Consider the following 13295-nt stretch of genomic DNA (forward strand, 5'->3'; position numbering starts at 1 on the left):
TATCTGTGAGCTGACATACGCAGATGCCATTAAATCTGCAACGAGCTCAACTCGACCGATGTACTGGCCCCGCTGATCAATCAGGCTCTACTTTGGTGAATTTCTGACTTTCCATCATGGCGCCACCTTCAGTTCAAAAGCGTCTTTGTTCATGACTTGAAACTTCATGTATGAGGGAGAGAAAAGGCCAGAGAGGAAACGCCAGGAGCAAAATGTTAAGATTTTATTTACAAAGTCCTTTTTGTGTGTTTTTTTTGTTTGTTTTTCCTTTAACTTACAGAAAGTAAAAAAAAATAAAAGGAAAGAAAAACACAACCTCAACAACTAGTCAGTGTAAGTGTGAAGGATCAGCTGGATCTCTCTACTGAGCAGGGACGGGGGAGATAGAGGGAAGGAGAGAGGGGGGGAGGGAGAGAGAGAGACCCCAGACAACAATACAAAATGAAACAAAAAAAATTCTCTGAAAAAATATTTCTTTTAAAAAGCTCTGTTGGCAAAAAAGAGAGAACACAGTTTGCCCTGAGCGCGCTCGGCCGCGGGGGGGGGGGGGGATGGAGGTTTTAGGTGAGGGGGGGTTCACTAGGTTTGACTGTCCATTGATGACATCACAGAGCCTGCTGGGAGCACAGTGATGACATCATAGCTGCTGGTTCAGTCCCAGAGTGGCGATGTCACACATGGGGGCATTTGGGGTGGGGGGGAAAGGGGGGAAATGAAAAGGAGGAATAAAGGTTTTACTTCCTAAATGTGCCGTTTAACTCCCGCAAGCTCTTGTTCCGCCTCCTTCAGACGCAACACAAACTTATTATTTTTCTTGTCAAAACTATTTTTTTGACATTGCATAGCGACATAAAGAAAAGTGATTTTTTTATTATTATTATTTATAAATCAACGTCGTCTCCCGTGATCGAGACAGTTTGTAATCTTAGAAAAAAAAGAAAGAAGAAAACTACACAGAGTAACTTAATCTTCTGTCTCGCCTCTGTGATGCTTCGTTTTTCAGTTTCTTGTGACTCGGGATGCATTTACTTCTTATTACCGCGGTCAAGATTTAGAGTTCAAATTACCCACAAGGCTTCTCTTTCATACATATTCTTTGCCAGATTTAACACCAAAATCAATAAGATAAGAGCGGCTTTTGGGAAATTAAATGAAATCAGTTGGGTCCAAATTTCTCCTTTGTGATGCTCATTGTTGCTCCATATTTTGTAATTAATGAGCAACAAGGTGTTGAAGGGCTGAAACCATCAGGCGACTGACAGGATACAATTAATCTGATAATCAAGTCTTTTTTAAAACAAAACTTCCAAAGATCGTTGGGTTTCAGCCTCTAAAACTCTGCTGTTCGTGGTCATATGTGAGCGTTACCGGATTCTCTTTGGGTTTTTGGGCTTGGACGGTGTGGATGAAACAAATGTCGCTTTCTGCTCTGGGAAATCATAACAAGCATTTTTCACACTAATCTCACATTTTACAGATAAAATGATTCGATACGACAACAACGGGCAGATTAATTGATCATGAAAATAATTGTTCTGATCCGATTTGTGAATTTGAAGCTCTCGCGAAAGATGCCAGAAAGTAATAATTAGCAACAGGAAGTTAATCCAGGTTGAGCTCTTAGCGGGAACTTGTGACTTTTAAAATGTTATTAGACGTTTGTCTCTCTGCGGACTCGTGGAATAACTGGGGTCTGGTGAAAATATGAATTTCAAAAGTCAGGGCTTGGAACAAAGTTTTGAGAGACGAAAAGGGTAAAAAAAAAAAGAAGAAAGAAAAAATTAAGAAACATGTAAACTTAATTTTATAGATTAACGGAAGTTGTCCGACAGGTGCTTCGCTCTGTGGGAGGCGGGCTGACAAGAGCGCGGGAAGGAAACCAGTTTGAGAAATGAGACGCAGCCCAGGAGTCGACCGAGTGTGGGAGGAGGAGGAGGAGGAGGAGGAGGGCGAGCGTTGGTTGGGGATTTGGAGAGGTCATGTAGGGTGAAGGTGGAGGTTAACGGACGAGGGGGTCAAGGGGTTTGCGGGGTCTCCACGGGTCCTTAATCATCATCTTCATCATCCTCATCTTCAGGGTCCCTCTTCCTTTTCTCTCCTTTGGCCGGAGACGAGTCTTCATCTGCAGAGGAAGAGGAGGAGGTTTAACAACAGCCACTTCATAAGCATTACATGATCCTGGGAATATACAGCACAAAGGATTTATCACCACAAATGTAGACTGATTTAAAAATAAATATATATATATATATATATATATATATATATATATTTTGTTTTTTTAAATTAGATTATGAGGAAATATTTAAAAACATTTAACAACTCCTCATGAAGTTACACAAAGTAAACATTTAAATAATAGATTTTTTTGGCGACAAAGAGAATAAAAGTCCTCGAGCTAATGGAGGAAAAGTTAAATAAAATGCTTAAGCTGCTCAAAGAGGATTGTGTGGGATTAAAGGAGCCACGCTGCTACTGACCATCATCCTCGTCATCGTCCTCATCCTCGTCATCGTCCTCACTGTCCACGTCTCCGTTCACCTCTCCGTCCTGCAGACAGAAAAGATGGATGTTCAAATCCCAGGACCAGAACACTTTTTACTGACCTCCAGCTCTCTCTGTAGCTCAAACAGTCTCTGCTACCTGCGTGTGCTAAACCATCTTTTCAGCCAGATTCTTTGCCTTCATAATAACAAACAGCTGGTTTGTCTGTAGGTTCGCGTTATTTCCCGTTTCTTCTTGTAATATATATATATATATATATATATATATATATATATATATATACACACACACACACACAAAGTTACAGGGACACGACGTGGGATTTTTAAGACAAATATCGATTTTGATATTTGAGGATTTTAAAGTCCGATATTCTCACACACTGACCGATTTTTGACTTGAGATTATCCCTGACATTTGTTATGAGTAGTTATGAGACCTCACCACGTTAATATGACATAATGCAGTTTAAAAATGAACTTTCTTATTGTTATAAATAGAACTTTGAACAACAGTACGGCTGATTTCTGCGTTTTGCAGCGTGGTCAGACTATTTATTTATAATAAACTTTATTTACAGAGACACAACCATCGACCGTCTCCTCCCCCTCCGTCTCTCCGGCCCCTCAGAGCTCTGTGTAGACGGCGTGGCCTTCAGACGGATTCACTAACTGAAACACTTTTTTAATACGAGGTTGGTGCAGAAGTATTTTATAAATCCAGACTCACCTCATCGTCACCGCTGTCATCATCATCGTCGTCATCTTCAGCCACTACGTCCTCTTCATCCTCCTCCTCCTCTTCCTCAAAGTCCTCCGACTCGCCCTCTGGAATACAGAAACGGGGAAATTCACAAAAAAACGATGAAACACTTAAATTATCTTCCTATTATGAGACAATTCTTTATTTTTACACGCAACATTGTTTAAACACTGACCTTCTTCGTCCTCATCCTCGACGCCGTCCCCCTCACCGTCAGAGTCGGAGGCCTCGCAGTCGTCGATGTCGTAGCCGTCCAGGTAGATGAGCTGGGGGAGGAGCTTGAAGATGGACTCCCTGTAGTCGGCCAGGTTGGTCACCTCGCAGTTAAACAGGTCGAGACTCTTCAGCTGGGGCAGCTTTTTCTGACGGGGCAGAGACAGACGAGGTTACCTGACCTGTTTGATCGGTTATTGGGACGAGCGCCAGTCGAGCTCCATCAAACAAAAACAACCTGGAAGACGTGATGGAAATATGATATTTCTGTTAATGTGAGGAAGGTCAGTCTCCTCTTCGCTCCGCACAGATTGGATGTTTTAGTCTGCTAACATTTATATTTTATTTAAGTAGAAGCTACGGACAGAGAATAGTTCGGAGTATTCGTTACTCTCTCAGCAAAGCATAAAAATATTTCATGAAATTCTGACTTTTTCCCCAATTTTCTGGCTTTTTTCTACTCAGATTTATTTTTTTGCACAAATTAAAAATGTGAATTAAAATCGCACTTCAAACATTATATGAAGAAAATCTATTAAAATAAATTGGAGTGCGTATCAGTTGCCTGGTTGTTTTTAAATTCAGAACAGGGTTAGAATTTAAATTACAAGAGCTCAGCTGATTTGGGATTTTATGTCCCATACCTATTTCGATATTTGAGGATTTAAAATCCTATGTGCAGATATTTCGGCCGATGTTAATGCATAACAAACAAAGATTATCCCTAACATTTGTTCTTTTGAGACCTCACCAGGATACCATGACTGACGTAATGTTAAAAATAAACTTTATCGTTAGAAAGTCAAATGTATAAAACTACGGAAAACATTTTTAAAATATCTGATTTATTATAAATTATAGAGTACTACTACCATTAATGAACATTAAATAGTGTATGTATTGTGGGAGCGATTTAATCCGCCACAATGACTAATTTATCTCCTGCAATCTGTTAATTCTATCCAATGCTACAGAAACTATTTCCCAACACGCTCTATGATACAGCGACGCAGAGGAAACGCTGCCCTCGGATTAATCTAATACTACACGACTGTCTACAACGAGGACCTGCAACTGTGTGTTAGATACTTGTTCAGCTCACGGTTCTTCATTTATTTGTTGGCGATGTTAGAAAATATTTAGAAGTCATAAATTGGAGAGAAATGAGCGGACCGGTTGCTAGAACTGCCAAACTGTTTCCGAAATAAATCCACATTCACGTCCGTCAGCAGCGTAGCCTCCTCCACTGCTGTGAGCCTGGAGAGGGCAGTGAAATCAGGAGGATTAGGAAGTCTGTGGTCCGAAGAGAAAAAGTGATGAGGGCTATTTTTATTTAAGTCATGTAATTGACGTGACTAAAGACCAACTCTGTGAACAGCGAGTGTGAGCTCTACCAAGAGCTCTTCACCGCTAGTGAGCCGCTCTGAGCTCCTGTAGACTGCGGTCAGCTGATGTTTTGTTCTGTGGTGCTGCAGTGTTTTGAACAGAGGAGCTGCAGCGCCCTCTGGTGGGAAAACTGTGCAACACTCATGACATGAGGGAATGATCCGACCGTTTCTCTTTATTATCAAAACGATAAATCGGTCAGGCTCTAAATATTACTAAATGTTGCACCTTTTTAAAATCAACCTGTTTCGCACCGGACTTTTCCTCTCCACACACTCGCACGCCTCTACAGTTAAACCCCTGGTCTCTCACTGGAAACACACCAGCTTGTCCCGCCTCTCTCGGCTCTCCTGACTTTCTCCATCAGCAGTATGTTTTATAAAGTTGACCAAAAGACACAGACTCTCATATCTTTTCCCAGATTTTACCGCAATCTGTTATCACAGCAGCAGGTGCGCCACATGCCGGCTTATTAATGACGCAGCCTATCAAACAGCCGAAACCAACATCAGCACTCTGTGTGTTCACTGTTGCTTTACCTGGTCCACGACTTGTAACGTAACACCACACAAGTATTTTACCAAGTGAAGACAATGTTTGAAACACGTGCCACTGTTTAAACTCAGTATCTGACATCAAAATACTGAGTGACGTACAGAAAGAATAAAGATCTCAGACATCAGTCAGCATCAGTCCTTCCTCCTCCTCCCTGCTGTTAGTCACTGCCTGCAGGTAAAGTTACCTGGTAGAGAGGAGCAGCTGGTTTGTCTCAGCCAGCAGCTGAGTTTAAAACATGTTGAACTAAATGAAACAGTTGAGACTACAGTCAGATGCCTTTCCTCTCAGCTTGTTTATGCTTGTTGAACAGATGCATAAATGAAATATTGTTTTTTTCCCCACTTGGCCTGTTTAATACTCTGTTTCAGTGCCCATAACTAAACAACATTAGTTTTCTGATTCCCCGAGTTTCAAGCGTTTTGTTTATCTCACCATTTATCGGTCAGCACTAATACCTCAACACATTTAATCTCTGAAGACGAACATATGAACAACTTCTCTGTTTGGTCCGCTGAAGAAACTTCCCCCTCTTTGGTGTGAAAACAAAGACACGAGGAGGAGGAAGTCAGAAATTACTAATCACCAGTTTGACACGTGCAGCATGAAGTTAAGAAGAGCAACATGTTTGATGATGAATTAAAATATTTTTGGGATGATCCGAAACCCGCCGGCTGTTTCGGTATTTCAGCAGGTGAACGAGTTATTTCGACTCACCAGCGGCTCCAGGGTGCTGATGTCTTTGAACTTATTTCCACTGAGGTTGAGGTGCGTTAGGTTCACCAGCCGCTCGGCCAGGACCTCCAGGCCGCCTGATATCCTGTTGTCGCTCAGCTCCAGCTGCAGGGACGAGAGACAAAATCACACATTTAATTTTGTTTAGTCTGTTAATCAAAACATTCATCGGTCCAAGTCTTTCTGATTTATGAATCGAACCTAAACAACGATCACAATGATTAGAAAAACTAGTCTGATCTCCAATTTTTAAATAATCTATTATTAAATTTGGCAAGAAAATAAAATTACTAATTATAATTTCACTGAGCCAAATGTAAAAACCAACACACTGCCCGTTTTATCTGAACAGTATAAATCTCAAAGTTACTCAGTTTACGATCGTACATGAGAAACAGCAGCATCAAATCCTCGAACTGAGAAGCTGCAAACAGGATGTTCCTGCTTATCAGCTTATCAGCCCCCCCCCCACACACACACACCCCGATAAAACTGGCGCCGGCTCTATTATAACATGGATGGTAAAGCAGGACCCATGATAATAACTTATTTGGTGGATGTGTTGCAGTGGGAATCAAAGACAAGTGTCTAATCCACATTTTGTATTCATTTTTTACCAAACTTCAACAGCTACATGTGCAACATGAAACAATTGATTGTATAACTAAATAATATAACTACTAACTTTCAAATTAGTTGGGTAGAAGTTAAGAAGATTATTTTTAATGAATAAGAGACAGCAGCAAAGGTTGTCTCCTTTTTAAGACCTGGTGGCCTGAAACAGTTATATTATTTAGGAAACTCGGATCAAACAGCAGATCAGTCTGTCTGTTGATAAACTGTAGGAAAAAATGTTGTATTTCAACTCTGGCAGTGGGCGTGAGACGAGAACCGCGGCAGTTTCGCGGGATCACGCTAGTTACACAGAAGCCGTTGCCAAGGTTACCTCACGGAGCACTTGTTTGCCTGTCTGTTGATGAGGAGCGCAGAGTGACCCCGCGGATCGAAGCCGTCTGAAAAGGCCTTATAAACCCCGTCACAACCATTCACAAGAAATTAATTTATAACTTGCCAAAACCTTTAACATAAGGACATAAAGACTTAAAAAGCAACCATTCATACAGCAAAGTGGATACAGGCTATATGAGTGATCAATCAACAACAAAGTCAAAGTAACCATTAGAGATAGCCTATAACAAGCAATAATCAAAACATACCCAATTTACCCGATGCTTATTGTCAACTCAGTGTTGGGCAAGTTACTCAGAAATAATTTAGCTCTTACCTAGTTACTTAGCATATAGGCTACTCCTTAAAAAAGTAATATTAGCTACTCTTGCCTACTTATTATTGGATAATATAACGCCACTCTCTCCCAATGAGTCCAAGCATCACTGGCAGTAGCGGCCGGAGTTGCTGTTTTGCTTTAGCTGATCAATTAGCCTAAGTCAGTCAATGTAGAACTGTTCGCGGTTAAAAGCTTTTTGCTGGTCGCACAAAGTTTACAACGGACAACAATGTTCTTTGCATGACACAATAATGGCAACAACGTTACTTACAGCTGTCGAAAATACCTCTCTGTCCCTGTTCTCCTGTCTTCCTTTTTGGCTAACAGCTGACTTGAACAGCAGAAGCGCCGCTGAGCTGCAGCGCGGTCGTGCATTCACGTCAGGGATGGTGCGTTCAGTAGCGCAGCCCTAATATGACTAGTAACTGTAATAACATTACTGTTTAGTTAATAGTGTGACAGATTACTATTTCCAATATTACTGGCCAACACGTTACACACTACTGATGCGCGACAGCGACTCACACTGCGCAGGTGTGGAAAGGGCAGCTGAACGCAAACAAACATCCTGGTTGATACTTTGAAAGGAAGAAAACTTTACAGACGTCTGCCTCTAGATGTCCTCAATTCCTTTCCATTTCAATCGGCCAGCTCCTGTAACCCCCCCCCCCTTTTTTAAATTACAGATCTGCATGATTCACGTGGGGCCGACAAAAATCACATCCCTGATAAATAAAGTCACTGCAAACACCACCAAGATAACCACACAGTGGAGGAGAAAGTATTGAGATCCTTTACTCGAGTACAAGTACTAATACCACACTGTAAAATTACAAGTAAAAGTACTGCACTGAAAATGTTGAGTACTTAATGCAGTAAAATGCCCCCTGTGATTGTTATCAGTATTATGTAATGAGATTTTTATTACTCAAACACTGATGTACGCCAGATTTTACTGCTTGTTGAGCTTGAACTATTTTGTACCAACATCACAACATTTTAACACTATGTTAAAAGCTGCATCTGTTTGAACTGTTGGTTAGTTTAATATATAGCAAAACATATTTTATAAACTCTTTGTGTTTTTTGGGTAAAAAGCTTATTTTGTAAAGTAATTAGTAACTGAAGCTGTCAGATAAATGTAGGGAAGTAGAAAAGGGCATGAAAAGAAAATACCTCAAAATTAGTAAATGTATTGAGTCCCACCACTGTAACCACGGTACGTACATGTTTGTTCATGAAACATATCGTGCACCAGTCACTCTGAAAGCGTCCCGTCCTCTTACCTTTTTGAGTTTGTCCAGTTTGGGGATGTCTGCTACGCTGGTCAGGCCGACGTTAATGAGGCTGAGCAGCTCCAGGTTCGAGAACTCTGCTGTGATTCCTTCGATCTTCCCCTCGCCGGAGCGACAGTTATCCAGGACCAGCTCCTGGACCTGAGAAAGGGAGACGGAGTTAGTCCAGTCTGACACACTAAGTTATACGCAGGCTGAAACTGGCTCCTGATTGGCTGGCTGTTAACGAGGCGCGTGCATCACAACAACTGCAGCATTTTATAGCTAAATACAAACTGGTCTCCTCTGTGTTTAGATTTTACGCAGCAGTTCAGGTGTTTTTTTAACTGGCTGGTGGCTCATGCAGCCCTGCTATGGCCTTAATTTCCTGATCTGACGATGGCTTGTGTCCGTATGACTAACTCACAGTCATTTTAACACCCACAAGCGCCGCTACTTGGTGTTAGGCCTTCTCAAAGTGAAAGATGACAGTGCTGTAAAATCCCGGTATTTCCCATTATTCATTACTACTACTGAACATATCAGGGGCAGGGCCTTTTCAGTGGCAACTCAACTGTGTCTGAAGCTCACGTCTATGAGCCGATAACTCAAACACTGTGTGTTGAATCCGTACATGCATCAATTTCTAACAATACCCGGTTATAATGAGGACCAGGAGATAATCATTTTCACGGTCGATTAACCTGTCAGTTTTTTTTGACATGCCTGATGCAGGGTCTGAGACTGCACGGGCCTCCATTCAGACAAAGCTTGGCCACAATTTACCTGCTTGGTTTCACTCCTGGATGCCTACAGGATCATGATTATGTTAGGTTATCCAAATACATAAAGTCTGTCCTCAGGAATTTTAACAGTTCCTTAAAACCGCTGTATCTCTGAACTCTTTAACCAAATGACACATACCGGCTGCTCTGTGACCTGCTTTTAATAACTAATGTGATGCTGACTCACTTCCATTAACCGAGGCTACATCGACACGTTTTCGTTTAAAACACAGACTAAAATGGAGAAGTCTGAAAATGCTGCTGTGCCGGTTTTTGTTTTAAAACTCTGGGTAGCGTTTTAGAGCGGACTGGCGAAAACGGAGGAATTTAAAAACGATGACGCTCACGTGCGTCTTCCCGATTGGATTTTATAAGTCATGCAAAGCAAAAACACGATGCCACTGACAGTGTTTAAGTTTTGTTATCTTTATTACAATATTTTGTACTATGCATGTTGCCGTACTTACTTTGCGACGACTCAAAGTCTGTTTTCCGCCACCAAAATCACGTTGTACTCCAGTGTTACCTTCAGTAACTGTTCCACCTTGTTGTCGGTCCATGCACAAACATCTCTTGTGTGGTTCTTGGACATTGCAATTCTTCGTTCGTTTGTAGTGGTACTTTTCTTATGCTAAATCTTCTACAACTGCAGAGTAGACTGTCGGCTTCCTGTTTACACCTTGGCACGTGCATGCTCAGTGCACGTGAACGGCCAGTAGAGTGTTTTCAGTCGTTTTAATAATTAAATAGAGATCAATTCTAAGACGCAGCTAAAACTGTGGACGGAGAACATTTTCGTTTTAAAACAAAAACGTAGTAGTGTGGATGTAGAAACAGTTTGATGCCTGCCCTACACCTTAAAAAACCCCTCTGACCTAATCAATAAAGTGTCAGAAATGTTTTAAAAACAAGCCACTCACAATTTTTTATTTGTTTTGTCTGAACAAAACCTAATTTATCCCTTATAAATTAGGTTTATTATTATTCACACATGCAAAGCTGACTGATGGGCTTTAAAAAGCTTAATTTAATTGTTATTATTTAAATTTATTCGCTCCCAGAATTCACCTCCAATAACTCAATGTAATGTTTAAAGACCCTTGTGCCACGCTGTAGGCTGTACTTTGTGACATCCTTTTGATAACTAATGTAATATTGTTTCACTCCCATTCACTGAGCGTCCCCTAACACTGTTTGAAGAACTCTCTGGCCTAATCAATTAAGCCTCTGGTCCATAAAGTGTCTGAAATATATTTGTCCCTCACAAGTTTCGTCTGAACAAGAGCATTATACCCTGTAAATATTAGATTTATTATTATTCCACACATGCTAAGCTTAGTTTTATTTGGCATTTTTGCTTAATAATTACTATTATTTTAATAGAACTCACCTCCAATTACTGTTTATTGATCAGAGCATCCCAGATGAAGAGCTAGAGTCTGTCAGGTCTCCGTGTAACGTTTAAGGACCCCTGTCCCGTTTTGTTTGTAAACTCCCAACACATGTTACGCTACTACGTTAGCTCGCCTGCTAGCTCTGCTAACCGATCCTGGCTGTAATTATACCAAATCATGACCCCGCGAACGACCAACGTGAAAACGACATGGTTAAGAGTGAAGTTTTTAGGGGAGTAAAGGGGGAGATTGTAGAAAAAACAAGCGCACTTAAAGTAGCCACGTTAGCAGGTTAGCGTTTAGCACGCCGCTGGCTCCGCGCCCTCAGCACGTTATGAACTCGGGCTGCGTCTAATATCTGGGCATGTGATAAATAACATATAAGAGGGGTTTTAAACTTATAAACTGGACGCTGTAAAGCTTGATTTAAGATGGGTTTGTAGTTACTAATAATGTGTCAAGATATAACCGGCATTACGGTGCGTAACGCAAAAAACAAGTGACGCATTTCCTGCTTTCCCCTAAACTTAAACGATAAAAGCAACACCGTGACGACTCGTTTTATACCGCTAACGTTACTATTATCGTTATTGACTGTTACTTATTTGGCGATTGTTTAAATGCAGTTGGTCTTGGACTTCTTCGGCAGAACAAATTAAAGTGCACTGTGTTTTTAAATTGTGTACCGGCGCATGTTAATGAAGCTACAACACGTTTTATAACTTAGAAATAAAGCGGTCCCAGACATTAGCCAGGCCCCGTGGGGGCGCGGATATGCGTTTCATTGCCCCAAAAGGAGGCTGGTGCAACTTTAGTTCACATATGTTGTTTATAACTAACAATTAAACAGCGTTCAAGCCAAGTTTGAGCTTTAAAGGTGAGAATATATGTGAAGGTAAAACAAGGCGGTAAACAGCTGCGTTGTTTACCCGTGATAAAACTAAGGAGCTCCGGTGGTGAATTTAAACATTAAAAGGACTTAATTAAACACTCTTCCAGAGTTTATATCATCTTGGGGTTTATCTTTAAACAGTAAACACTCATTTTGGGCACTTTTCGGGACCTGCAGACATCCTGCCATGTGCTCCTCTTCTCCGGCCGGTTCAAGTTTAACGTTAAACCGATAAACAAAGACAACAAACCGGGATTTACTCACTTCTGTCGGCGACCGGTGCCTCAGCTCTAAGGAGACCCTCTTCTTCATGTCCATCTTCCTCTTATTTGGGCCTGAGTTTGGGTTTGTGTCGGTGTGAAGAACTTGTTTCTCCTAGATCCTCTCTCTTCGGTATCAACACGCGGAACCAGTGTGAAGGTAGCTCAGAGTAGGACACGAAGCACTTCCGGTTAAGACTTTCACAATCATGGTCGCTGCGGGAACGCTATGAGACGTTTTCTCAAATAGAGGATGTTTGTACAGCAACAGATTAACGACTTAATAACTGTATAACTTCAGGGATCCTTTTCAGACCGCGTTCATTGTCCTACATAGTCCTACATACCTTTCCTACTTTTTGTCTGTCAGATCAAGTGTTAAATGTGGTGAATAAAGTAAGATATTTGGGTCATATAATCAGGGATGAATTATGTGATGGTGACAATGCCGGCAGGCATATTTCATATGTGTTGTGATGATAAGAAATAGCTTGTTTGTTTTTGGTTTTTAAAGTTTACTGTACTCCACTCTATATAGCCTTCCTGGGGTGCAGTTATAGTAAAGTGAAAATGAAAAAGCTGCAGGTGGCATTTAATGATGCATTCAGAATCCCAAGATGGACAAGTGCAAGTCATATGTTTGGGACGAGTAATGTTCCCGGTCTTCATGCTGTATTGCGAAATTTTATGCATAAATTTATGTGTTGGCTGATTAACTCAAAAAATATAATCATTATAGTTTTATCTGATCCTACAATAGGTGATACCAGCTATTCCTTGTGTTTTTGGAAACATTGGAACAAAATGTCTGTTTGTGTTTTAATTATGGTAGAATGTGTTATGATATTATCTGGTGCTTTATTTTGTATCGTGTCTTTTTTTTTTATTTTACTGATATGGACCTACGTGTCTGAGATAAAAGTTGATTGAAATGTACACATTTATTCTGAAGTCAGGGTATTAACTTCCGGTACTTCTCTGTTTTTTTCTGGCGAACTTGAAACGTTCCCGTGGCGCGTGTGAAAAGTGGGTCAAACCGTTTGCTGCGTTCAATTGCCCTCAGATTACAGACACTCACAGCGCACATTGGTGACCTAAGAAATAAATCAACCCGATTAGGATCAGCCAAATTTACAGTTTTTCATTTAGCCGACGCTTTTATCCAAAGCAACTTACAATTGCTATATGTGTCTGGAGCAACTAGGGGTAAGTGTCTTGCTCAGGGACACATAAATAAAAATATGTT

At 40.9% G+C, this 13295-nt stretch overlaps 1 protein-coding gene across 1 annotated transcript; it reads right to left on the bottom strand.

Moving 5' to 3' along the window:
* Positions 1 to 201: 201 nt before the first annotated feature.
* Positions 202 to 12223, bottom strand: LOC123980361 (acidic leucine-rich nuclear phosphoprotein 32 family member B-like). The gene is made up of 7 exons (XM_046064716.1): positions 12054 to 12223; positions 8731 to 8880; positions 6139 to 6261; positions 3443 to 3629; positions 3235 to 3332; positions 2481 to 2550; positions 202 to 2122 (listed from the first exon to the last, which is right to left on the bottom strand). Exons 1-7 carry the CDS (start codon positions 12105 to 12107, stop codon positions 2046 to 2048), a joined length of 759 nt encoding a protein of 252 aa, XP_045920672.1. The 5' UTR covers positions 12108 to 12223; the 3' UTR covers positions 202 to 2045.
* Positions 12224 to 13295: the final 1072 nt, after the last annotated feature.

Source organism: Micropterus dolomieu, linkage group LG12 (genome assembly GCF_021292245.1).
Source record: "Micropterus dolomieu isolate WLL.071019.BEF.003 ecotype Adirondacks linkage group LG12, ASM2129224v1, whole genome shotgun sequence".
Classification (NCBI taxonomy): Eukaryota; Metazoa; Chordata; class Actinopteri; order Centrarchiformes; family Centrarchidae; genus Micropterus; species Micropterus dolomieu.

Bases quoted from the DNA above. Each gene is read 5' to 3' on its own strand.
- LOC123980361 (XM_046064716.1), bottom strand. From the start codon at position 12,107: ATGGACATGAAGAAGAGGGTCTCCTTAGAGCTGAGGCACCGGTCGCCG. The intron at 6,262-8,730 runs GTAAGAGGACGG...TCGTCCCTGCAG, and splicing joins AACTGGACAAACTCAAAAAG to CTGGAGCTGAGCGACAACAG. The intron at 3,333-3,442 runs GTCAGTGTTTAA...TCTGTATTCCAG, and splicing joins CGAGGATGAGGACGAAGAAG to AGGGCGAGTCGGAGGACTTT.